This window comes from Achroia grisella, unplaced genomic scaffold (assembly GCF_030625045.1).
Source record: "Achroia grisella isolate CSIRO2021 unplaced genomic scaffold, CSIRO_AGI_Agris_v1 utg778, whole genome shotgun sequence".
NCBI classification, from domain to species: Eukaryota; Metazoa; Arthropoda; class Insecta; order Lepidoptera; family Pyralidae; genus Achroia; species Achroia grisella.
Genome location: NW_026713018.1, coordinates 964,871 through 992,452, shown reverse-complemented (window position 1 = coordinate 992,452; position 27,582 = coordinate 964,871). Strand labels below are relative to the sequence as shown.

Here is a 27,582-nt window from a genome sequence, read left to right as displayed (position 1 = left end):
ACAGTTTTGTATTATTTATAAGAATGGGCTAAAATTAAGTTCTTTTTTTGAAAATCGAGTATTTCAGTTGTGTTTGATTCTATAACAAAATAAATACTAATAAACCGTTGCTATTAGTTGCTTTATCCTATGTATGTGAGTGCAGAAAATTTTCATAGTAGGTAATGAGAGAGATCTGGACATGTTATTTACCTGCACGTTCTCATGTGCTTATACAGGAAAAAAACAACTCTTCATAGAATGCGTTTATTAAAAATATATTAATATTAATTAATATGTTATTGTATATATTTACTAATCGACGCCGGCAAATTACCTTTTCCTTAAAAGTGAATAACACAATTGTGGAGATAAATGCTTATAGCTTATTTAAATAAATAATAATTATATAATTTTGAAGTTTTATTGTTTTTATTACCTACAATTATAGTAGTATAAAAAAAATTGTTTAATTTACAGCTATTTCATATTTGCTTTATAAATTTATTTCCTTTTCGCATATAAAAGGCATTGGGACGTCGCACCAGACATCATCAAGTAAGCCGTTCCGCATCATCCCGCCGCAATGTTGGCCAACATTATTCAGTTTCTTATTATCAGGTGATTCACTTTCCCAACTGGCATATCCTGCTTCCTCAAGAGTCTGACCTGAAATGTAAAATATAAAACAGTTAGCGCAGAGACAGTACTGTCACAGTGTATGCTGCGATGGGCCATGTTGACAATTAATAACATTTATTTATTTATTTATTTATTTATTTATTTATTTACTTACACAACTATTATTACAGGCCTAAGCCCAATACAATAGTGTATCTAATTCTATATTATACATATTCGTTAACATAACATATAACATACAATGTTGTTTTTGTGAATTCACACAGACTACACACAAACAAATCCGTTGTTTCTGCTATTTTATTGAGAGTGGCCAGTGCGAGTGTCATGGGCGCCTTGTTTAGTAAATTAGTTCTGCCGCGAGGTACCGCTAATAACTGGGGCCTTCGTCGCCGCCCCAGGTAATTATCTGGTACCCTAAAACTTATCAAACCAAGAACCAGAGAATTGGTGATTTGACCCCGAAACACTTTAAATATGTATGAGACAATAGCCAATTCCCTGCGTACACGTAATTCATTATATCCCACCATGCCCAATACGAACAGAGTGGGATACATCAAAGGATACAAGGGATATACTCCATATTGCCTCATATATATATACCTAATAAACTTATTTTGAATTTTTTCCAACATTAGTCTATATTTTATTTCATATGGATCCCATATTACAGCGTTGCACTCAAGATGGCTCCTTACTAATGTGTTGTACAATGCGATTATTACAGTAATACTTGAAAAATTCTTAACAGTACGAAGTATGAATCCTAACATCTTATAAGCTTTTTTACACGTATCTATTATATGTTTCTTAAAAGACAAATCAACTGTAAAAGTCACTCCCAAATCTTTCATCTCTGTGACTCTCTTCATCGATTTAGCTTCTATTGTATAGTTACAATGGATCGGGTTATGCGACCTAGTAAAACTAATACTCATACATTTAGAAGTATTAAATTGCAATTTATTTTTATTGCTCCATGCTACTACTCTGTCTATGTCTCTTTGCAACATTTCACAATCAGCAGCAGATCCAACTGTGAGAAAGAGCTTTAAATCATCAGCGAACAGGAGACATCCGGAATGATGAACAACCTTCGGCAGATCATTGATCATAATAGTGAATTCGAGGGGACCCAACGTACTCCCTTGACTCACTCCTGACCTGACCAAATAGGGATCTGACGTAAAACCAGTATATTCGACGTATTGATATCGATCTCTCATGTAACTAGTAAAAAACCTTAATAAATGTGGCGTACAACCTATACTCGCTAGCTTCCCAAGTAATATGTCGTTATCAACGACATCAAAAGCTTTTCGGAAATCAAAATAGACAGCATCTACCTGCCTACCCCCATCCACAGCTGGTATAAGTTCAGCCATATAGTTCACTAGATTACTTGTGGTACTGCGGCCCGGTCGAAACCCATGCTGCGCCTCTGAGAGCTGTGAACTCAATTGACTGAACATTGCATTCTGTATTGCTGACTCAAAAGCTTTAGCGGGAGTAGAAAGAACTGCTACTGGTCTATACTCTTCTACACTTCCACTACCCGGACCCTTAGGAACTGGAATTACACGAGACATTTTCCATATCGCAGGAAAAACCGCTGTTTTTAAACACAGATTGTAGATGTGTAGTAAAGGCTCGGCTAATACAAATCTACAGTCCCTAAAAATGTACGCAGGGATACCATCAGGCCCTGAGGATCGTTTCGGTTTGAGTTTCGCTAGTGCTTGCCGAACGTCGGCTAGATTTAGTGCCTCCAAATGCACTCGTGCCGATTCATTCGCACCTTCTGCCTGTGCCATAGCATCGCTCACATTCAGTTCGGCCGTTTCAGTACTATACACGGAATGAAAATACTGTGCAAATTCTTTAGCGCATTCCTGTCCCGTTAACACAACACCATTTTTCAATATTTTTGAGACCGGCTTACTTCTTTTCGATTGTACGTATTTCCAAAAACTTTTGGGATCTTCCCTTAAATGATTTTGAATACGTTCCCTATATCGTTCGTAAGTTTGTTGTATCATTTTTTTTACCCTTACCCTACACAGCGAAAATGCAACATAATCAATACGCGATTTACTCGACTTATATCGTTTATGAAGTGACGCCTTATATTTTATATTATTAATTAATTCAGCAGTGTACCACTCGGGATAGATATACCTCGAATTGACATGTTTTTGGTGTTTTATTGGGATATAGCTATTCATAATATTATTAATTACCTCATAGAAAAAATTTGTACCCGCTTCTGCGTTATTCAATTTATATAATGGACTCCAGTCTATGCCACCTATCGCTGTATATAATATTTGATAATCAACTTTAAAAAAGTTCCATTGTGGTGGTGAATAAAGTGTATCTATGTCGGCATTACTTACATGCGTACATCGCTGAGAAGCCGAGCTGGCCGTGCGGCATGTCACCGATACGGATATCTCCAGCGGTGGGTGGTGGACATCCACTGGCACTAGTGATTCAGATGCGACACTCACACTGACACTTCCACTCAATGAGCTCAAGACTAAATCCAATTGACGCTCATTACAGTTAGGCACATTATTTTTCTGTGTGAATCCACAATATGTTAAAAAATACTCGTAATAATTACACATATACGTTGAACAAGAATATAAATTAAAATCTCCTATCACTATAATTTCCTGATACTTTACAGAAAGCTGTTCAATTATTCTATACAGAAGCAAGTACTCATTGTCACTACTCTGTGGCGGAATGTAAACAACACAACATAAAAATAAAAATCTATCGCGCAAATATACTTTCGCACAAACCAGTTCAAACGCACAGTTGCTGATGTTGACGTCATCGGGTATAGGTGCACTTCGTAGTTCATAACGTTGCGTGGCCACGAGAAGCGCGCCGCCTTGTTTACGACCGTCCGTTCTGTCGCAACGAATGATCTTATATCCTAACGGGACTATTTCTCCATCCAAAATAGATTCATTGCACCCCGTTTCAGTGATTGCAATTAAATCGGCGCTACAGGACGACACCGCGGTATTAAAATCTTCTAACTTTGTCCGAAGGCCACGTACATTTTGGTAAAATATTTCAATCGGTTTACTTGTATTATTTTTGTTTATTGTATGATCTACGAAACCACACCCACTCACAAAATTCTACATTTACAGGCCAAACATCCGGCTGACAAATTTTTTCATACGAACTCTCAGGAACACTCACTATAAATGAGGAGTAATCTCGTTCTGTTTTGTGGTTTATTTTTTCAATTTTAATAGGTACATTATTACCACATACATTTCTTGTATAATTTTCTATACTTTCTACCGTCGTGTCTTTTTTTAGTCGCCACACATGTAAAGATTTATTTCTTTCCGTTCCTTGTATTTCTACTGAGCCCATACATCCACCTCTTTTAACTTCCCTATTAGGATACCTATTTTTCTTCTTCTCGACTTCTGTCCATGATCCTTCTTTCTTAAATTCTTCATTATTAAATTCTGGGATTTTGCTCTCAGATGCCTTTTTATTTTTGTTTTGGTTCCCTTCCGCTGATAATGTTATGCGTTTTATGGCCACACCTTGATTTGTTTGATTTACCTGTGGTTGGTTTTGTGTCAGTACACTTGCATATGATATCGAGTTCTTATTTATATTAGACGTTTTAATTGACGCATTTTCGTTCCTCTTGGTGTTATGTAAACCCGTTTCCAGACATTCGTTATTCTTTTTTAATAATAATATCTGTTCTTCTAATACCTCAACTTTGTTAGCTTTTTCTTGAACTACCGCCATACATAACATATCGTCGGTTAAGGACTTAAAAATCAAGAAACATACAAACCAATTTATTAATATATTGTCTCTACAGTAGAAGATATCTGAAGAAGGAAAAAAGAAATTAAAATACAGAAATGATACCAAAGATAACGGCTGTATGGGCCTAGACTCTTTGCCTTACCTAGAAGGATAAATAAAACAAAAAAGAATAAAATATAGAAAAATAGCAGTATTCAACCTCATCACTTGTTCAAATATAAAAAGTAGACTAGGCTGTACGGTCTAAGGATCTTTGCCTGTTCCATCACTGAAAAGGAGATGGACGAATATAGAAAAAAAAAGCAGTATTCAAAATGTACATTTTTTACTAGACAAGCATTTAAATTTTATTTTTTTAAATTATTGAAATTATTTTTTCCTTTAAGGTTTTTAATTTACACAAAAGTGTTGTATATCATTTTAAAAGTATTTAGATAATGATTAAGATGGCGTGGTTAATTTAATTGACTTATATAAGAGGAGACAACTCTAGCTTCTAATATTGAAAACTGTTATTTTTTTATTTAATCGACGATATACGTGAATGCATTTTTTATACTTAACTTTAAATGAGTAACTTTTGTTTCGTTTATAATATTAGTTTATAGTATCTAATATCTTAAATAATATATAAAAAAACACATATGACAATGCATATGAAGAATGTACCTAGTGAGCATGTACCTGAAAAAACACATATGACAATGTATATGAAGAGTGGGATGTACCTAGTGAGCATGTATCTGACACAGTCATGGCAATACCTGTGTCAGGTACATGCTTACTGTTTTTTTTAACGTGTGAAAAATCTTCGAAAGTCCGTCACCCCGCCGGGGTGACGTGGGGAGGGCGGGGCGGTGTGTGAGATTTCCACTGACCAAAAACCACACGGCGTACCTACGAGCGTCTATGCCGGAGCCAGGGGATTCGCATGTGCATTTCCACCCCAGCTCCGACGACGACGGCCCGCCCTGTAAATGTTGTAGGGCAGGCCCCATCTCGTTACGGTTAGGGCGACCTATTTCACCCTACTCCATTGTGGAGGCGTGTGGGTACACGCGCACCTCCGGGGTCTTTGGATTGGGGGACTGCCTCCCTCAAGGCAGTCACCCCGGCCCCAGTGGGGGATAGAGGGGGGCGGAGTTGGGTACGCCCCCACGCTAGGCTTGGCTCTTCTGCGGCGGAGGAAAGCGGGACGAGTCCACTCCCGTTCTCTTTCCGCCGCCTCCATCCGCGAGATACTCGATCTCTCGCTACTCAAGTTGGATCAAATTGCACACAATGTGCAAATCAAATTTGCGATCGCTTCAGTTTGTATAGTTTTATTGCTGTTTACTTTCTTGCAATCATATTATTAACTGACAATAAATTTATTTCTTTTTTCTTTTCATTCAGCACGACTTCGGTAGTCTTAACGAAATGACCTTTGACCAACAGTGGGACAACATTGGTTAATAATCTATACATAAAAAATAAAATTGAAGAGTCTATTTGTAATATTGATATAACCGTTTTTACTACATGCATATGAATATGAATACGGTACATACACGAAAATAATATATTTTACAATTTTTGTCTGTCTGTCTGTTTGTCCCGGCTAATCTCTGAAATGGCTGGACCGATTTTGACGGTAAGACTTCTTATATTGTTAATTTTATTGGTTAGGGCTGTCCCCAACATACTCACGCTACACTTTAATGATAGATGCTCAGGTGCTATCATTAAAGCGTAGCGTGAGCATGTTGGGACAGCCCTGATCAATAAAATGAACAATATAAGAAGACTTACCGTGAATAGTAAACCAAGTGCTGATGTGGTATCATTAGAGCATGAGCATGTTGGGACAGCCCTAACCAATAAAATGAACAATATAAGAAATCTTACCGTGAATAGAAAACCAGATACTCAGGTGCTTTCAATAAAGCGTAGCGTGAGCATGTTGGGACAGCCCTGACCAATAAAATAAATATTATAGGAAGACTTACCGTGAATAGAAGACCAGTCGTTCAGGTGCAATCAATAAAGCGGGAGCTTGAGAAAGAAGATGTTGGGACAGCCCTGACTAATAAAATTAACAATATAAAAAGACTTACCGTGAATAGTAAACCAAGTGCTATCATTATTCCAGTCCCAATACCCAAGCATGGCTGTGCTCGCATAATAACACTGAATGCTGTTCGAGGAATAAGAGTCAAACAAACTCCTAAGAATATCTCTCTCGTAGTTACTGTTAATGATGGCCAAGTGACCACCCTCGGCGGCGCAGATCATGTACGCTGTGCGCCATGTTGCGCAAACGGAATGAAATTTATAGCAATTGTTCGTTCTTCGAACTAATTTATAATCTGCGAAGCAAATTTTAGATTATCACTTTTTACTGCTAGGAATGTAAATATTTTAAATTCAAATGTTAAGATACTAACTACGTGTATTAATCATAATTAGTTGCAGTGTAATCCTTACTAATACATATTATAAATGTGAAAGTTGGTATGTTTGTTACGCTTTCACGCAAAGACTATTGAACCGATCATCATGAAATTTTGTATTCATGTTCTTGGAGGTATTAGAATTAACATAAAAATAAATATATAATCAATGCGGGCAAAGCCGCCGGTAATAGCTAGTAGCTAATAAGGGAGATTAAATCTAGCTGTAGTGGTCTAGATCTCGATACTGAATATTGTTCCGCTCAAATAGTGTAACAACGAAAAATCTAAATATAGCAATGAAAAAGGTTTTCAATTTTTAGGTTTTCGATCAAAATGAGGATATATATCATGATATATTATATAATGTTTTTAGTTCTATGAAATATTGTGAAACTAATAGTAGGTACAATAAAATAAAGTTTAATAATTTTGAACTTGTGGTAATAAATGTGCTACTGTTTGTGATTAAGGTACTACTTATGATGACACACACACTAATGATGGTGGAATTAAACAAAATTAATACTAAAGAGCTTACTAATAAAATAACAAATAAAAACTTACTATTATCAGTCGTACCACACTCATTAATTTTTTTATACTTTTTACTTCCTTTCTTGTAGCACATGTAAGGAAAGGTGAAGTTGCAATTCACATCAGCCATGGTACCATTGGCATACAGCATCAGACAGTTCTCACTATTATCGTGGTCGTCCGGCTCCTCTGGTGCCCATTCTACTGTAATATTCTCCAGCGGTACTCCTAAGATCATATTATTTATTTAATAATCAAATGAAAAACGCTACAATTCGGCATGCTATCCATGAGCATCACCTTTGAAACTTAAAATCATATGTAGATTACTATTTGCATACACTAAAACATTCTTCGATAATTTTCCAAAATCCTTCTCAAGTTATAGCGTAACTAAGGAAAAAAGGGTTTCAATTACAGGTACATTCAATTCATCATTATTGAGAATTTAAATACAAACAGATTATTATTAAAACTTGATATTATAAGAACTGCTTAACTATCTTAAAAAAGGAGCAGATTCCGGAACACTATAATAAAGCATTGCAGTCACATTTGTTAAAGGTTGAAGTAGATTTTTTTTGTGATGTTAATTAAAATATGTTTTCACAGACACATTTGGGACACATCTTTATCTAAAGGTGCAAATTTTAATCTATCCCTTATGTTTCGTCATAATTTTTTTTAATTTATATAGACGTTTCACACACGCAGTCTAAGTGAATTGAAATGACCAATCACTGACCAGTTTCTTAACTGGTCGTACCAATCATAACAGCAATCGCCTGATCACGTGACAATTTTCGTGATCAGAAGTCTTGTCTCTCGATTCGATGCGAACGGCGGTTGCAACGTAGCTAATTGTTATAAAATCCAAATTTAAGCCAAAGAATCCTAAGAACCATTATCATTCCTCATGTTGTGAAACCTGAAGTGGACAGCAGATCCGAAGTGGAAACCCGAAGAGCAAAACGCAACAAGGGAGAATCGATCCCCGGCTCTTCCAGGGGAATATACGACGATCCGGCTATATGTAAGTAGTGCTTGGTCCATATCTTTCCACAAAGACTGGCGTGTGTGATCGTCTTACATAAGCTGATTCTCTCAAAGTGTCTCGGTTCTACCGAATTGATACACCTTATTATTAAAATACAAAAAATGTCCAAACCTTCTACAGAAAAATATAGTCCTTTATAGATACTGGCATGAATGCCAGTGAACACTCCAAAATTTAATGTACTGTTAGTTTTCATTGTCTTCAACATTTCTTTCAGGAAGATCTCGTTAAGAGGTGATGCCAAAACCGCCCCTGCAATGAAAAACTTTAGTTAAGGCCGGTAAGACAATTTTTTGGTTCTTTGCGATAGCATACATATGCTTGTGGTCACTCTATTCTCCCAAATTTGAATTTTAATAACTGTATTTATCATAAACATGTTCCACTATTATTTGAAAAAAATTACGAGCTGAGTTTCTTGTCAGTTCTTCTCATCTCGACATCATTCCGAACTGACGGTAGATTTGACATATCATAAGAGTCTGTAATAGACCTACATGAATAAAGATATTTTGAATTTGAATTTGAATTTGTGTTGCCAGTGATGACTTACGACGCAAAGACGTGGTCGCTAACTATGGCCCTCATAAATAAGCTCAAAGTCACTCAGAGGGAAATGAAGAGGGCTATGCTTGGAGTTACTCTGCGACATAATATCAGAAAAGAGGAGATCCGCAGAAGAACCAAAGTGACCGACATGGCCCGAAGAATTTCAAAACTGAAGTGGTAATGGACAGAGCACATAGTTCGTAAGACAGATGATTATTAGGGCAGTAAATTCGAGCTGTTACACTACGATTTTTTGTTATACATAGCATATGGGACAAATGAGCTCGCGGTAATATTGTAAGTGGTAAGTGATGATCGCCGGCCATAAGCACCATGCAACACCAGGGGAATTCCAAGTGCGTTGCCGGCCTTTTAAAGAAGCAATAAGATTTCTTGAAGGTTTCAGTATTCTATCGGTGCTGTAATACCCTTGCTGGTAGATAATTCCACAATATAGTTGTGCGTGATAAAAAGAAAAGCACAACCAAAGGTTACCATTTACCATCAGGTGGTGGTTTATCTTGTTCCTTTCCTGTTGTAAAAAGAATTACCTTCAGCGTGACATCGAAGGCGCGCGCTGTTCCATGTAGCAGGTAGACGGTGCATCTTCAGCCAGCCATCTAAGGTATCTACGTAAGTATACTTCGATTGAAACTGACCACCTTCTGTCAAATATATATAATCACTATAAAAGAGATATCAGACCAAATGCCAGATAGTGCCAGATAGAAATAACCGTTTTTTACTACATGCATATGAATATAAATACGGTACATACACCAAAATAACATTTTTTACAATTTTTGTCTGTCTGTCTGTATGTTTGTAGCTGATGTAATAAGGGATAACTAACTTTTATTTTAGAAAAATTCTTTTACTTTAGAAAAATAAAGTCAACTTCCATGCGGAAGAAGTCGCGGGAACAGTTAGTTTAAAATATAATCGTATGTAGAACATATTAGTTGCTTATGCAAATCAAGTTGTTGAATTTGTATTTCCTATACCAATTGAGAAAAACGGACAAGAACCTGTATTTCTTTTCATAAACATTATTTACTCCTTTCTGACGAATACATTTATGGTATCGGTATAACATTAAATGAAAATTTTAGTAATCGTTTAGTGAGTAATAGGTTTTTCTAAGTATGTTTTTAGCACTTTAAAGACCGCATGACCACCGGTGGGTCACTTCGCAACGAAATGAAATTAAATTAAATGAAATAATTTATTTGCGAAATATTAGTACAGTATTATAATTAATATGATGTTACATGAAATTGATTGATCAGCAATATTTACCATACAGGTATGCAAATTACGTGAAGGTGTTTGTGTTACTTAAATATTCTTGGACACTGTAAAAATTACCAAGTGACAGCCAATTCTTTAGTTTGCGTTTGAATAACGTATGAGACCCCAGTTCTTTAATCTCTCTTGGAAGATTGTTGTACACTTTGATTGCCATACAGTATACATTTCTCTTATGTAAGTCTAATCGACACATTGGTGTGTATAGTCTATCATTAGGTCTCGTTACTCGCAGTGTTGTGTCTGTTAATTTCTTAAAATACTCAGGATGTTCCCTTACAAATATACAAATGTCTTTAATATACATACATGGCAATGGAAGGATGTTTAATTTTTTAAAAAGAGATCGATAACTTTCTCTTACTCTGGCATCGCACACAGCTCTTATACATTTCTTTTGCACGATAAATGCCCTAGTAGCATCATCGAAAGTAAATTTACTCGTTGGAGCGGGTCACCTGTGGGCACTTTAATGGAAATAAATCTAAGGGTAAAAAATGTCTACCTCATACTATTGTACACTAAAAACATATTTAAAAAATAACATACGTAATTAAAAATTGCCGATCCCTATGTGACAACTAAGATTTTTCAAAGCGGTCTTCAACGTGTTAAAGTAGTTTAAATTTATTTATAGGTAATTCTAGGATATCGTTTACTGTCTTATTGTCAAACTAGATTTTGCCCGCGGCTTCGTTCGCGTTAATTTATCCCCTTACGGGTGGAATTTATCAAAATCCTTTATTAGGGGATGCCTACGTCATAGTAGCTTTCTGTCAAAGTCTCAGCCCGATCGGTTTAAAATTGACAAAGTTTCATACAAACTTTCATCCCCTATTTTATCCCTTTGGAGGTAGAATTAATCAAAATCCTTTATTAGCGGAGGCCTACGTCATAACATCTACCTGCATGCCAAATTTCAGCCCTGGGGGTAGAATTAATTAAATCTTAGCGGATGACTACGTCATAACATCTACCTGTTTGCCAAATTTCAGGCCGATCCGTCCAGTGGTTTGGGCTGTGCGTTGATAGAACACTATGCCAGTCACCTTTGAGTTATATATATATATAGACTTATAAAGAGTATAAAGCAAATCCTGACATATAAATACCTGAGAATGAGATGTATTGAATAAATATTAAAAACAATGAAGTCAAAACAAGATTCTCTCTTGAAGACATTTTGATTCGTGCACGACTAACGTCTGAAACTAACTAATGTTTTACTACATTCGCATCCTTACCGCAAGCGTTATATATAGTAAAACTAGCTTGGAGCCAGTCGACTATATATTTGTAGGGTTCCGTATATTTATACAAACAATCATACTTATAAATATAAATGTTTGCACTGTGCTAGGAATCGAAACCGCGACCATCGGAAGTGAGACGGTGTACTAAACCGGTAGAGCTACACCTTTAGGGTCGACATGTTGCACCTGACACCCCTGGTGTTTTAGGCATCCATATGCTACGGTATCCGTTTTACTACGGTCACAGATTGTTCGTATGCTTGTTTGTCGTCTACATAGTATAAAAAAAAATCATCGAGGCCAATTATTTTGGTAAATCCATCGCACACATCAGCATCGGTTTATCCTCTACTTCCTACCTCTGGTATGCTTGCGGTTACTATATTGATTTCTGCGAAATCGCAAGCTATATATAGGACGCTATCACAAATACCCTGTACGGTGTACCATAATTCACAGGATAAATCTATTAAAATTGATAACGACTTAAATATATATAACGTATTGTTTTTATTCACACATTACTTTATTGATACTTCGATTGTGTTGTATACTTACATTTAAAATGGTTAAGTTACTAACAAAGAGTATTTTGGCATTATTATTTTTTACATCAGTCTCTGGTGAGTCCTTATTTTTATTAAAATTGTATTACGATGTTATTCTATGATCAAATCCAAACTACTTATCCATATATAACCTTTGCACACCTTTTTTGGTAGTTCATTTCTGGGTATCATCAAATTCACATTATTTTTTATAGTAGCCAATTCAGAGCAATATGGTCATCGTAATATTGCATCTTAAACGAAGCGTGCTCGTAACTTGTTCGATTTTTAAAAATAGATCTTGTAAAATGGCCGGTAGTAGTTTTTGCAGATTTGGCGAGAATTTACGTAATTAGTCAATAGTTAGATTCGGTGTTAAGTTGAAAGTGTAAGTAGGTGCTGTTACCACTTGAATGGTAATGACTGACACTCACACTTAATATTAATAGGTACATGAAGCAAAAACCTTGTACCCATTTTTACTAAAATTGAGCGGATGTAGAAGTATAAAATTTCGCACACTTATAGTTTACATAGAGGAGTGCAGAATGCTAACATTTTTTTTAAATTATGCATATAAAATACATTATTTAGTAGTTTGTTTTCACATAACATTCTTAAAAATGTAATTCTGAACGACGTGTATTTTTATAAAGAGCAAAATGCTAGTTTCTTGCTTGTTCTTCTTATAATGAGTTTTTCCAAAGGAGTAGTAGAATAAAAAAATGTGACTATTCAATAGTGCTTATATCAAGTTCATTTGATTGAAGATTATTTCTATTTCTATTAAATCTATAAAAACAATACACATAACCACTATATCCACTCCTCGCGTAATGTTAACTGTCTCTGTCTTAGATTTCTCTCTCATTCTACTTTCTTCTATTCTAAATCCTTCTCTATCCAGACCGTTAGGTTGTGGAACTCACTCCCCTCTTGCATTCGGATCATTCAATCACTTGCCAGCTTTAAAGCCTCTGTCAAATCCCATTTCCTTTCCCTTTAATTAATTTCTCATTATTCTCTTAACTAATCTTCCTTCATTATTTCCAAATGTATGTGCACTATTAAGTATATGTATGTGTATGTAGATATGTATTAATATGTATATATATTTATGTATATTTGAGTCATATATATTTATTTTTGTTTATTACGTGCGCCACCTAACCTGTTCTTATTGCGATAAGACCGCCTTTTGTATCCATGTATATTTTGTACTTTAATTGTTTTTTGTTGTTCTAGTGTGTTGTTATATAAATAACCATGTATTTGACACACACATGCTCATCTACTCTTTTATTTATTGTTAGTCTAAAGCTTAATCAATAGTCATAAAATTTGGCATAAATTTCATTTGGTATTGTGCCTACACTTGTAATATTTCAACACTCGACACCCTTCCATTAGTTTGCCTCTCCAGACAACATAGATTTAAGTTAAGTGTAAAGTCAGTCCACGTTCCGACTCCGCGTCCAATGTACGCGTTACTAATAAGCCATGTACCACACTGTCAAATAAACTTAATAACATACAATCATCATCAACATCATCTCTGACCGGAAGACGTCCACTGCTGAACAAAGGCCTCCCCTAAAGATTTCCACGACGATCCGTCCTGCGCTGCTCGCATCCAATGCCTTCCAGCGATCTTAACCAGATCGTTTGTCCACCTTATCAGAGGCCTTTCCACGCTTCCGGTTCCACGTCTTCTGGTCCACGGTCGCCACTCGAGGACTTTACTGCCCCAACGGCCATCTGTCCTACGAGCTATGTGCCCTGCCCATCGCCATTTCAGTTTTGCAATTCTTCGGGCTAAATATACAAATAATAGTACAATTAGACTACCTGTATACTCACTACCTACATGCTCCAATAAACAAGTAGTTTATGTAGCGACACCTCATCACATCATATATACAGTGGAGAGGATATCGACCACGCTACAGTATCTAAAATGCTTCTCTATATTAGGCTACTCTATATCCCATCATGATCAGGTCAAAGACGAACAAAAGTTCATGCTGAAACTGAATTTCACAGAAAGCAGAGAATATCGGTTTGACTACACCTACAATAACGAGATTGCGGGCTGGTGGAAGCTGCACAGAATTCCGGGGACATGGAACGAGGCACGGTTGAGATGCCATGCTGAAGGTACCATCCATTTATCCGTGTTTGCGTTTTGTTTAATATTATACTTATTATTTTCCTTCCTTGCTTGCTCGGGGAAAAGTGTGTGTTGTGGCTTCCCTTAATTAACCATTTAATTTATATATTAGTTGTAGTTGTTGTTATTTGTCTTTCTGCCACATCTCTGTCTGTCCGAAATTTGTCGCGAGCACGACAGTTTCAAGTTACTCCACTACGTAATTTACAGAATTTAGACAGCATAACTTTAAATGATTATCAGTGTTAGGAGTAGGTAGAGCTATTTTATGTACTTGCCATATGATAGAATAGTATGGATATTCCCCGAATTCTAGAATTTGTTTTTTAAGTAGAAATATAAGAGAAAACATATGCTTCCTATAAGTATAAGGACGGTTTAAAAGTTTAAGAATCGCTAAACAATTGAATTGCAGTGGTGCAGAAAGAGATAAAAACAGATGCACTCTAGTCACACCCGTGACACTACCTGTACGTGTGAGCAAGAGGGCATTATGTAACGATGTCACGATGAGTATCAACAAAGCGGCAACATCGCGCGTTTGACAAAAACTGTGGCAACATTTGTAAAATTTACAATGTCGCTCGTGCGCTGATGAGCTTACATTGTAAATTTTAAAAAAATGTATACCAGTTTTTATATTTACTGATAAAAATTATTGTAATAATTGAATTCCGGTGTATCAGTTGGAATCCCGTGGAATATCCACATTAACGTCAATGTTTGAGGTCAATGATCCTAAACAGCTCTATATACTCCGATCACTGATGATTATAGTTCAATTTCGACCATTATTTTTTTTAACAGGTGCTGTCCTGGCCTCGCCGCTTAATGAACACCTGTTACGAGTCATGAAAACGATTGTGGCTACCAACAGTTTACAATGTGGCATCTACAGTGGTATCCACGCGACTCTCTCTAAAGGAGTATACAATTCTGTAGAAGGTGAGGTAATTAGTAGCCTTGAAATTCACCTGTATTTTATGTAACTGAAATAAGAGATGATAGAGGGAATCTGGGTGTTTTTTATACTACGATGGTGGAAATCAAGCATACGGCCCATCTGATGGTAAATGGTTACCGTAGCCTATGAACGCCTGAAATACCAGGAATCACATGCGCGTTGCCGACCCTTAAGAAACCTTAATATTCCATTCTTGAGAAACTCCATGCTGTAGTCTCGTGGGAAAACCTCGGCAGGAAGTTTATTCCACAATCTAAGTGTACGCGGGAGGAAGCTCCTCTGAAACCGAACTGTTCGGGACCACTCAGGTTCCAGCGTGTGGGAATGAATTCCCTGTCGATGGCGAGCGGTGCGGTGGTAAAAGGTGGCCGTAGGCATCATGTCGAACAATTCCTCAGAACACAGTCCATTGTATAATCGGTAGAACACACAAAGCGAAGCGAAGTCTCGCCGCAAGCTAAGTGGCTCGATACCACCAGAGAGATTGAGATCTGGGTGTTCTATATATATACGATGTATGTAACTACAAAAAAAGTTATGTATGTATCAGTAACCATAACACAAGCTCTGTTTACTGGATGGTGTTTTGTGCGTTGTTCATGGGTATTATTCTATTGTCTCGTTCTCACAGATTTTGCTGGTTTTTTACGCTTCGTGGCGTCCCCATATCAAACTTATCGAAACCAAGTGTATGTGTGTGTGTGTGTGTGTGTGTGTGTGTGTGTGTGTGTGTGTGTGTGTGTGTGTGTGTGTGTGTGTGTGTGTGTGTGTGTGTGTGTGTGTGTGTGTGTGTGTGTGTGTGTGTGTGTGTACCGAGTACGGTACATGCCAAGTCTCTCGTTACTTTCGTGTTTTGCGTGATGACTTTCATTTATATTCTATTCTAGCACTTAGAATTATTATTATCGTTGTTGTCTCATTCATCATCATCATCATCATCGCAGCCCGGAAGACGTCCACTGCTGGACATAGGCCTGTTGTTGTCTCATTACTCACTATTAAAACACCCAGAACGCTACAACAATTACACTCACCAATATAAATGTATGCACCGTGCGAAGAATCGAATCCGCCATCGGCATAACGTGGTGTGTAAAAGCGCTAGACCACCGAGACCAAATACATTTTTGTTAAAGGAGTGCCACTCTCGAGGATCCCCGTGAGTTGGGCACCCGGCGAGCCTGATAACTACGAAAACAACGAGAGCTGTTTACTACTAATACCAAATGGAACTATGGCTGATGTCAATTGCACCCAAGTATTTCCTTACATATGTTACAAGAAAAAAACGCAGTCTGTTGTACAGACAACATGTGGAACAACCGATACAAGTAAGTATATTAACGACTAGTGACATGTCCCGGCTTGTTCCCAGTCTGAATAAATCAAATCAAAATATCATTTAGGTCTATTACAAACTCTTATGATATGTCAAATCTACCGTCAATTTGGAATGCTTTCGAGACGAGAACTAACAGGAACCTTCGTTCCCGTTTTCAGTTGCTACCCCTCTCCTCCCGACCTAAACATCTCTGCCAGAACCACTCCAGAATTCTAAAGCTTCCTACCAGTTGAACTCAATTTATGGGTAATTCTTTTTCATTTCGTGTGGCTCAATATACAGACTGCTTCATGCTCCGCAAACTCCCAAGTTATCTTTTAGATATTACTAATATTATAAATGTGAAACTTTGTGATTGTGGATGGATGTCTTCTACTCATTCACATGAATACTATTGAAGGGAGTTTAATAAAACTTTATAGCAATATAGCTTGTACATGTGATTCACTTTGATTCAGATTTAATCTTTTTAACAGAATACTTCCTGGAGCCCAGGACGGGCAGTTGCTACAAATTCCACTACATAGGCCAGACGTGGCACCAAGCGTACATGACGTGTGCTGCTGAAGGTGGACACCTGGCCATCATCAACAGCGCTACTGAAGCACAAGCACTCAAAGAGCTATTTGCTAAGTATCCTGCAAACACTATAATGGCCAAATACAAAGATCCTGCTCTCGTCGGATTTTTAGATTGGAGCAAAGACAATACATGGTTTACTATTCATGGTAATAATTTTTTTACATAACTCTCATATTGTTTAGTTATACAATTTTATAAATTTTTATTCAATTCATAAAGCCATCTGAATTCAGCGTTTGGGCATTACAGCCTAGACTCAATGGTGCGTGGTAAGCAACTTGGTCGTGACTGTATTTGCTCGCAACTATCATCATCATCTGCTTTTCCCTCATCCTATTTATTTGGTCGCAACTATAGTTGGATTAATAACTATAGTTTCAACATACTTCCTCGTAAAGTGTAGTGTTCACTTATTTGTTATTTAAATATTCTTATATCAAAATATCTTTATTCATGTAGGTTTATTACAGACTATTATGTTATGTCAAAATCAGCATCAGCAACTCAGCTCTTAATCTTTTCAAATGAACATCTACATGTTTACAAGAGTAAAGATTCATCATATAGATATCTCCTAGAATGTTAGTTGTTATCTCAATAATATCGGCTCGTTAGTCTCAGATCCACGTCTTAACTCCGCGGCGTCCACACGGGGAATGAACTCTCACGTCTCACGATTAACTGTCATCTCACGCCGATCGCACTCCTAATCCCAGTATTAAACATACCTAATGATATATTATATAACAACTAGCTGACCCTACAAACATTGTTAGCATATAAATTAAAATCGCTATTAAAAATAGGTATTAATGATAAAAGTTTGAAAATTTTGAGTTGCATGTACTTTTCATAGACTAATTTAAAAAATTAAAAAATAAATTGTACAAATAAATGGTAAGGGTAGACAACACTTATCACTTATAAGTGTTGTCCACTCAACGGGTATTAAAAATAGATAGTAGCCAATTATCAGACCTACTGAATAGGCATATAAAATTTCGTAAAAATCGGTGAAGACATTTTGGAGGAGTATGGTATATTCTATATAAATATAGCATTGTTACACAAGAATTTTAAATATAAAATATTTCTATTCCAGGTGAGACATTAGATGAAGCCGGGTACAATAATTGGCCGGCTGGTCAGCCGGATAACATGAAACATGGTAACCAGGGAGAACAGTGCGGTGGCCTGTTCCGATCGGGTTACTTGGACGATGTGTGGTGTGAACATCTGACTTTACCATTCATTTGTGAAAAAAGTCCAGACAGCTTGCTTACTGAGGAATAAATTGTTCATTCATTCATTTATAATTTAAGAGCTACGCTCTTGTCGGTCGGTCTTGCCACTTTCCGCGATCTTCCATCATGCTCTTTAATTCTTGTTAAGTATGAATAAATTGTTAAGTTATATAAAACGAAATACAAATGTTTTAGTACATTTTGATCTTCGCTGTACTAAAATAGATTTTTTAGTTTAATAAAAATTCTTCTATCGTTACATTGACCTGTATTTTTATGGAATGATGCACCCACCTGCTCTGTACTGTACGGTGTATAAACTTAAGAACTAATTATAAGAGTACTAGATATTTGAACATAAGCGTAGCTACCGTCGTATCTGACGGGGCCCCGGGGGCCCCCAACGAGCATAAGCCAAAATTAACGTCTCAATTTTTTTTCATTTCACAAGTGACAAAAATAAAAAAAAGCAATTTCTTTTTTACCCGCATCAGCTATAAATGATTTAATAATGCAAAAATTTTGGAAAAAGTGACAGATAGATAATCATGATAAATAAATATTTCTTTTAATTTTATGCAATTGTTTTTTTTTGTGAAAAATCTTTAGTCTCCGTGTTAGGGCCTCCAAAGAAATTTTTATACGAGGCCCCTCCAAGGCACGCTACGATTCTGTTCTTGAACAATTTCTTTTGTAGTTGAAATATATTTATGTATTGACGTCAGCAACAAATTTGTTTTTTTTTCACTAAAATTACTCGAAATGGTGTCACGCGGTTCATGGATACATGTTGACGACGTGCTACCAACATAGTAGTATAAAAAAATGTCTCAGTGACGATATTTTGAGCAGTTTCCTTGGTCATCTGGCTCCACCGAACGATAGGGGGCGAGTGCAGATGACACTCCAAACCCGCAGGACTTATGGAGCGGCTGAGAGCCAACTCCCGCCTTTAGTCCGTCTTCACTAGGCTGTAGTTTGAACCTCGGCTCAGGCAATCGTAATTTCGATCCCCGTATGATTTGGTCGGATCGATCGGAGGAGAAATACGACTGTGATTTATACGCATAAAATCTTTTCTCCGGAACGTCATGGACATAAATAATATTACAGATATACCAAGTACCTATAACCGACTGGAAAAACCCAAAAAAATGTGGTTCAGTCATTGTTTCAACGTTTAACTATGTAAGAACCACGATAACGGACGCTTAGTGTGAATTCCAGGATTGTACCCTTACAATATTCAACTTTAAAGTTGATTTTGCAATGTTTGTAATTATTTGATTAATGTTTTTATTAGTATATCAAATAGAAATATGACAAATTTACTTGAGACAAGACTTATGGTAGATTAAAGTGATAAGGAATATATATATAAATAGCCTATTCATATTGATTTAAATAACATTGCATCAGTACATCGTTTGTACACTTGTTGCGAAAATGGTCAATCTCGTGCAAGCTCTAGGTATTGTGGCATTACTTTATCATACATCAGTCGCTGGTGAGTATTCAAATTCAAATTCAAAAATCATTTACTCATAGGACATTTTAGTCCCTCCTCACCTCAAAATCAGGTTTTTTTATATTAATATACTTCCCTACTATTCCATTCAGTTGCTAGATTCAATTAAAGAGACCTTGTAAGAAACTCAACTGAATTTTACGTACGTTTGTCATTAGTGATACCAATATTGTAATTGTGCATGAAACAAAAATCGCGGTCGGAAAGTGTATTGCGTGTACGTGAAAATACAGTGAGTAAAATTTGCCGAAATGAGTATCGATAGTGTTTCAACAGTAGCAACTACCGAAGACCAAGTATGTCTGACCATAACATTCCATCTACCCGCTATTCTTCAGCTTCACCCTGATCATGACGATTGTAACACTGCCGAAGTATCGGAACACAATACTAATGGTCGATCATGTTACAGCTGAAAATTTCCTAAACGGAAACTAATTAATGTTAAAATAGAGGTTTGTCTACAGGACGCAAAATATTCCGGTTCGACTACACCTATAGTAGTGACATTGACGGCTGGTGGAAGTTACACAATATTCCTATAACATGGGACTTGGCACGACAACAATGCCTTGCTGAAGGTAATTGTATTATAAATAACAATAGCTCAGAACCATTCACCATCTAGGGTACTACTATTTAGTGTCGGCAACGCGCACGCGCACTCCTGGTATTTCAGGCGTCCATAGGCTTCGGTGCCTGTTTACTATTAGATGGACCTAATGACCCAATCTAAACAGAGCTTGTATTATGGGTACCAGACAACTGATATAAATACATAGAATCATACTCATGAATACAAATTCATGTACCGTGCGAGAAATCGAACCTGCGACCATCGGAAGTAAAGCAGTGTGTCGGCTAAACTACCGAGGTTGTTCATTCGTTAATTGTTTCGCTTGAGCTAAGAAGAACAAACGTGAAACTCAGCTCATATTATTTTCAAATGTACTTGTACAATTCAATTAGGTAGAAGGAAATAAGGAAACATAAAGAAAAGGAACTAATTCAATCGGTAAACAAAATATACATATACATCGTGAGATACTCAGACGCAGTGTTCATATATTATATTAATAATTTAATTTATAATATGGCATGTTGTCATAATGACTTTTTATTTTTTGATAGTAACAAATTTGTCACAAACTTTTGTATGATTGGAGATAGATTTTATCTGCCTAAAAAACTAACAAACATGACCCCATTATAAGTAATGTAACGGGATGGATTAATCTAATTAGTAGTATTTGTTTTTTATTTATTTATTTATTAAAGGAAAACCAAGGCTATTCAAGTACATCTTAAATAAAATCAATATATATGTCATAGTAAGCCACTGACAGGCTTTCACTAATAACATTAGACTAATTCTTAAAAAATTTACATCACTACATAAAGGCATTATAAAGTTAACAGAGAATATGAAATTAATTAACAAGAGTACAGTAACAAATAGTAAATTTATAGAAATATATACATATACATGATTTTCAATAATAATTAATTGTTATTTAAAGAAGGGCTCTTAGTTGGTGTCTCGTTGATTTAATATTATTACAAAATATATCTATATTAACTGTTTTAGATAGTTTATTAAAATTGTTGCTAGCTCGCCAGAGAAATGAATTCTGCTTATAGTTCGATGACACTAGGGGAACAGATAGGAGAGGATTGTGCCTTGTTGATACTCGTGGTACATTAATGGATAATTTACCCAGGAGACTCGGGCAGTCGACAGCATCAGAGGCTATTCTCATGAGATATGTAATATGCGCGATTTCCCTACGCTTCTCAAGAGGCAGAAGGTGGTGTTTTTTACAAAACTCAAGATACCTAGATGAATCATACTCTCGTAATCTGTAGGCTAAAAAACGAATAAATTTCTTTTGGATATTTTCGAGACGTAGTATGTAGGTTTTGTATCTAGGATTCCAAATATTTCCATTTATTCTAACCAACGTGCAGTATAATATTTTTAAGGTTTTGACTTGCTGAAAAAGACTTGAGTTACGCATAAGAAAACCGAGTGCTTGTGTATAACAATGTTATCAATGTGGTTGTCGAAGAGTAATTTTGAATCATGTGTAACACCCAAGTCCTTCATTGATATTTTTTTCTGAAGCTCCTTTTTTTGAATTTGAATATATTTAATCCAATTAGGTGTTATTTTGCGGAAGTCCATTTCACGTCTCGTGGTCTTAGGATGCTATCGGTGTATTCTGTGACCTCTCAAAGGCATTTCTTTGCGTTGATCGCGAAACACTCATACACGAACTAGAACATTATGTTATTAAGAATAAAACTCGAAAGATGATGAAATTCTATTTAGATAATAGTATGCAAATTGTTAAAATAAATGGTGTAAGGTCCGAAGGATCCAGAGTTAAAATGGGTTTTTCTCAGGGATCTATTCTAGGTCCTTCTTTATTTTTAATTTACATAAATGACCTTCCTTACATGATAGAAAAAGTAGCAGGCATAGTTCTGTTTGCCAATGATACTTCATTAGTATTTAAAGTCAATCGACATATTAATGTCATGGACGAAGTAAACAGTCTCAAGTCTCTCTCTTCTGTTTTAAAATGATTTAAAGCTAATAATATGCTATTGTGTAATAATAATTGGGGAGCGTAAATTTAATACAAAGTGTAATAAATTGTGTAAGGAAGGTAGACTCAAAAATCGTACTGAACAATAAACTTATTAACTTTGTTGATGATGATGTATTTCTTATTATCACAATAGATTACAAACTGGAATGGGGTGCTCATATTTCTAAATTGGCGAATAGATTTAGTTCTGCAGCTTATGCGGTAAGAAGAATTAGACAATAAACAAACTAAACTTGTGTATTTTAGCTATTTCCATAGCATTATGTCATACTGTATTTTATTAAGAGGCAAAGCATCTGATATAAATACAGTATTTATTTTGTAAAAGAGGGCCACCCGCTCCATTTACGGTATGAGTTCCAGGGAGTCTTTGCGTGAGAGTTTTAAAGAATCAAATATCCTCGTCGTTGCTTCTCAATACATCTACGAAAATATCATGATTGCCTTGAAAAACATGGACAGTTTTAAAAAAGCACGTGAATACACTAATAAAATTTACGTAATATAAAGAAACCAGTTTTACCTAAGTGCCTTTTGACGACAGTTAGTAATTCGTTTTATGGAAATTGCTTATGGTTTTACAACAAAATGCTGTACTTAATTTGCCAGAGATTTTTATTGTAATTTATAAAAATTTTAGAATTTATAAATATAATGTTTTTGAAGAAAATATCTAACTAAAATTCATAGCGCTGACAACCTGTTATCTGATTGAACGGAGATTAAGTGCGTAGCAGTTTCTACATAATAATATGTTGATTGTCGCATGCCTAATCTAAATTACTTTTTAATGTAAATCTAATTAAAACAATATTTATTTAAAAGAGCAACACACAAATTTCTTCTTATATGAGTGTGCATTCCGAATAAGCGGTAGAATAAACAAAAATTTGACTCTGTATTCAATAGTGCTTATATTAGGTTTATTTGAATAAAGTTTATTTCTCTTTCTATTGTTTATGCCACGAAAATGTTGGTTGAACCTGTTTGAATTATTGGGGATCGATGTCAGATAGTGAACTACTATACAAAGATGCTTTTACTTTTTCTGTCCAGCAGAAGATGTTATATTACAATACATTTTGTTACAGGTGCTGTTCTGCTTTCACCACTTAATGAGCACTACGTAATGGCAATGGAAATGATCATGGCTACTAGTAATGGTAGTATACAACGTGGGATATACAGTGGGGTCCACGCGACATATTCTAAAGGCGTTTACACGTCTATAGAAGGTGAGGAAATTTGTATACTCTGTTACAACAGAACTCACAAACAAGGTAAACAATGGTGTCACTAACCCAACATAGACGGTTTAGTGATACCGATAGCAGCACGAATATTAAATATTTCAATCTAATAAATATTTCGATTCGTTTCACTAAATTGAACTACTAAACTATAAAACTTACAAAATAACTTCTTTATTAATAATAAAGATATAATTAAAAACAATTCAAAATCCCCTTTCAACCCTTTTTTCGCACTAAAAAGTAGCCTATGTCCTTTCTCAGGATCTAGACTGTCTGTATACCAAATCTCATTTAAATCGGTTCCGTAGATTTACCCTTCTTTTTCCGAATACGTTCCTTCACCAATTTTTATCAATAAATCAGAAAAATCATGTGCATTTTAGTTTCCTGTCCACGCCCTCTCGTTCACTGTTAAGTACATCTGTGTGATGTATCGGTAAAGGATTGAGGTCTTTTAAGCATGCTTTAATATCATTGGCCTCTTTTTCCGTGGTACTACTGTCAATATTAATTTAAAATCATATCAGTTTTATCACCAGGTATCAAAGTGGCCGTAATTCCAGACGATGCTGCAGCAAGAGCTATTTTGCCCTGAGCTCGTAATTGTATTATAGAATTTCTCCCAGGGCTAGTTCTACTGTTAAACCAAGTGTTCTTCAGGGCAAGTACGGTGCGTTGCTATACCCGTATTTACGCTGAAGATGAACTCAGATGAAGTCAAAACAATTGAGATAAAAACATTTTAAGTTCATTAAATTAACGAATAGCGCCATCTATTGATTTTTTATTGAAAATAGTTTCAGAGCCCCTAAAGTCTTTGGTTAGCGTGTTTAAACCAAATAATAAGAATGTAAAACTATTATTGTAGACATTATTATAATAATAATATCTAATTTTTTTACTCGACTTTCCCAGTCAGCCAGAATACGGGGTTGAAATTTGACAGGTTTGTAACTTTAGTATGTACGTACCTATCTATTTATTATATTTGGTAATACTGGACCAAAATTAAGCAATGATCTGTCGTTCTCACCCTTTGCTATAGGTCAAAATGACTTTACTTAAGTAGTGTGTACCAAGCCAAATAAGTTACTACAGATTTTTAATCTAAATGTTTTCTATTTCACTTCTAACATCCCTCTGATTAGGTTTTAGGCGTTTTTTTCTTTGTACAGAAATTCGACCTCTACTGTTTTATTATATGTATAAATAGATTATAAATCTTTGTTACATAGGAGTGCCACTCTCCAAAATACCCGTGTCCTGGGCACCCGGCGAGCCTGATAACTACAACAACAATGAGAGCTGTTTACTATTTTACTCCAATGGGACGATGGCTGATATCAATTGCAATGAAGTCCGTCCGTACATATGTTACAAGAAAAAAAACAAATCTGTTGTGCGTTCTGATTGCGGGACAACAGATAGCCGTAAGTATATCGACCAATTAGTGACACGACCCAGCTTATTATATAATTAATACTATTACAAGAAAAGGATTGATATTCAATTTATTTTTTACAGAATACCATTTGGAGTCCAGGACGGGCAGTTGCTACAAATTTCACTACATGGGCCAGACGTGGCACCAAGCGTACATGACGTGTGCTGCTGAAGGTGGACACCTGGCCATCATCAACAGCGCTACCGAGGCTCAAATACTCAAAGAGCTATTTGCTAAGTATCCTGCAAACAAAGTAATCGCCAAATACACGGAACCAGTTTCTGTCGGATTTTACGATTGGAATAAAGACTATACTTGGGTTACTATTCATGGTAGTAAATTTATGTTATTATACTTTTAGAAGAATAGAATTTATTAAACAATATTGCGTACATGCAACACAGAGTATTGACTCTATGTAGTGGCCCACATGTTAGATTTAAAATGCTGGTAATAAGGTTTACAGCGCTAATTTTCAATGTAAAAAATCGTTTGCGTGAACAATCAGTTTCATATGTTTCATTTGCAAAGTAGCCGACTTTGTAAGCTATGTTTTAGTTATAAGAGCAAAGATAAATTACAAGATATGAGAAATACTTCAGATTACCAGCGCAAGAGTAGTATCACGGGCGTCACTAGATAACGTTAAGGGGGCGTCGATAAATACGTGAGTTGTTTTATTGAATTTTCTTTTTTTAAAATAAGTTTAGATCGGATTTCGTTCGAGTGAAGTGCTAGAAGAGCAGCTTGAATCTCCGAATAAATATATATTTTCTAATTAATGTAGTTAAGGGTTAGAATTACTTCCAGATCAAGGCGTTAGTTTCAGCCTGAAAGATGAGGCGTATTTTCCTAAGACTATATATTTGCACATTTTAGGTTTTACAACGCATATTCCGCATCCTACATCATCTCCTATTTTGGAACCGTCTGTGAGCCAAAATAGGTCTTGATCTAAATGATTCGGTGTATGATTATTTTGCCATTCGTCTCTTTCAGATATTTCAATTTTGTAATATTGTACAGAGTTACACTCTGGAGCCATGTAGTCTTCAGGCATTCTCAAAAGACTTCGAGTCTTAAGTAACCGACTAAGAATAATCTTCTTTTGTTATTACAAAAGAAGATTACTTCATTAGTATTATCATACCAACTCATTGCCATCAAATTGTAGTAATTATTGATATAAATTTGCCTACTATTACCAGGGTGGTTATTTTGGGTACTCCGTCTCCTGTTCGAACTCCCTATCTTCTCTCCGATCTTCCCTATATTCTCCCTATCTTCGATTTCCTAAAACGAGGGTTATAGTTACAGCTTCTAAATAATTTCGTAAGCTCACGTCCTAATGCAAATTGATCATTTAATAATATTTTCTTTTACTTAATGGATTTATATTGTTTTGATTAATTCCGCTACCGTGCTAGCAGGTGTGAGGTCCAGTGTTGACTATTCGGTAACGAAACTATACTGTAGTCGCTGAACAATTCATACTTCCAAACTATATCTTGATATAGTTTGGAAGTGTGAACTTCCAAAGAAAAGAAAGAAGAAAAGAAAGAAAAGAAAAGACCCAAAGACTTGTCGTAATATGGGTGTATATCCAATAGCGTTCGGGATTTAATTAGTAATAGTGAAAGTTAGAACGTTTCTAGTAGCGGTGGTCATACTCATGAATAAATAAAGGAATTAAACAAAATAATACTAATCCCTTAAGTAAATAAATTGACTTTTACAATATATTACCTAATTCGATTTCCTTTTTAGGTGAAACATTAAGTGAAGCTGGTTATAGTAACTGGCCGGTTGGCCAACCAGATAATGCCAAAATTGGAAACTTGGGACAACAATGCGGTGGTATGTTCCGATCTGGTTTATTGGACGATGTGTGGTGTGACATCATCACTTTCCCATTTATTTGCGAGAAAAAACCAGACAGCTTGCTTTACGAGAATTCTTAAATGTTTTATCTGTGTATTGTACTTATCTATCTATGTTTTGTACTTTGATTCTTTGGACATTAAAAATATTTTAATTCTACTATTGTTTCATTGTAATTTATTAGATGTATAGTTTGATATTGGTTGACAGCCCCGGATCTTCATTTTTTCCAGGCGGAGGATTCCAGGAGACAAAGCTATAAAATACCGCCCCCTAACATACCCCCGCCCTCCCCGGGTAACATTTTTGCAATACATATTAACACAATTTGTCCAATTAGTATTGCTGTTAATTATTGTAATTTTTTTAACAGTTATGTCTTCATTTTCAAATGCATTGAACACAAACAATTCACTTGACGACCGTCTGTCA

The 27,582-nt window shown here is 35.8% G+C and overlaps 3 protein-coding genes across 4 annotated transcripts; 2 read left to right on the top strand and 1 right to left on the bottom strand.

Moving 5' to 3' along the window:
• Positions 1–248: 248 nt before the first annotated feature.
• LOC131850611 (macrophage mannose receptor 1-like) lies at positions 249–11,565 on the bottom strand. Its single transcript, XM_059200905.1, has 6 exons — positions 11,439–11,565; positions 9,570–9,683; positions 8,581–8,721; positions 7,443–7,640; positions 6,540–6,791; positions 249–648 (listed from the first exon to the last, which is right to left on the bottom strand). Exons 1-6 carry the CDS (start codon positions 11,506–11,508, stop codon positions 476–478), a joined length of 948 nt encoding a protein of 315 aa, XP_059056888.1. The 5' UTR covers positions 11,509–11,565; the 3' UTR covers positions 249–475.
• A 530-nt stretch (positions 11,566–12,095) lies between these two features.
• Positions 12,096–18,493, top strand: LOC131850608 (macrophage mannose receptor 1-like). 2 transcript variants are annotated; one of them, XM_059200903.1, is made up of 6 exons: positions 12,096–12,202; positions 14,171–14,284; positions 15,105–15,242; positions 16,398–16,592; positions 17,080–17,331; positions 18,288–18,493. In XM_059200903.1, exons 1-6 carry the CDS (start codon positions 12,145–12,147, stop codon positions 18,476–18,478), a joined length of 948 nt encoding a protein of 315 aa, XP_059056886.1. In that variant the 5' UTR covers positions 12,096–12,144; the 3' UTR covers positions 18,479–18,493. The 2 variants fall into 2 exon arrangements, with proteins under 2 accessions (XP_059056886.1, XP_059056885.1); XM_059200902.1 differs by having other exon boundaries at positions 12,109–12,202; positions 14,168–14,284.
• A 1,382-nt stretch (positions 18,494–19,875) lies between these two features.
• On the top strand, positions 19,876–27,230 carry LOC131850649 (macrophage mannose receptor 1-like). Its single transcript, XM_059200949.1, has 6 exons — positions 19,876–19,936; positions 20,425–20,538; positions 23,664–23,807; positions 25,061–25,255; positions 25,350–25,601; positions 27,037–27,230. Exons 1-6 carry the CDS (start codon positions 19,876–19,878, stop codon positions 27,228–27,230), a joined length of 960 nt encoding a protein of 319 aa, XP_059056932.1.
• The last annotated feature ends 352 nt before the right edge of the window (positions 27,231–27,582 follow it).

Bases quoted from the DNA above. Each gene is read 5' to 3' on its own strand.
- LOC131850649 (XM_059200949.1), top strand. From the start codon at position 19,876: ATGGTCAATCTCGTGCAAGCTCTAGGTATTGTGGCATTACTTTATCAT. The intron at 19,937-20,424 runs GTGAGTATTCAA...GTTTGTCTACAG, and splicing joins TTATCATACATCAGTCGCTG to GACGCAAAATATTCCGGTTC. The intron at 25,602-27,036 runs GTAGTAAATTTA...TTTCCTTTTTAG, and splicing joins TACTTGGGTTACTATTCATG to GTGAAACATTAAGTGAAGCT.
- LOC131850608 (XM_059200902.1), top strand. From the start codon at position 12,145: ATGGTTAAGTTACTAACAAAGAGTATTTTGGCATTATTATTTTTTACA. The intron at 12,203-14,167 runs GTGAGTCCTTAT...AACTGAATTTCA, and splicing joins ATTTTTTACATCAGTCTCTG to CAGAAAGCAGAGAATATCGG. The intron at 16,593-17,079 runs GTAAGTATATTA...TCTTTTTAACAG, and splicing joins ATGTGGAACAACCGATACAA to AATACTTCCTGGAGCCCAGG.
- LOC131850611 (XM_059200905.1), bottom strand. From the start codon at position 11,508: ATGTCTTCAAGAGAGAATCTTGTTTTGACTTCATTGTTTTTAATATTT. The intron at 6,792-7,442 runs GTAAGTTTTTAT...TTTGCTTCGCAG, and splicing joins GTGTGGTACGACTGATAATA to ATTATAAATTAGTTCGAAGA. The intron at 649-6,539 runs GTAAGTCTTTTT...TTTACATTTCAG, and splicing joins CACTTGGTTTACTATTCACG to GTCAGACTCTTGAGGAAGCA.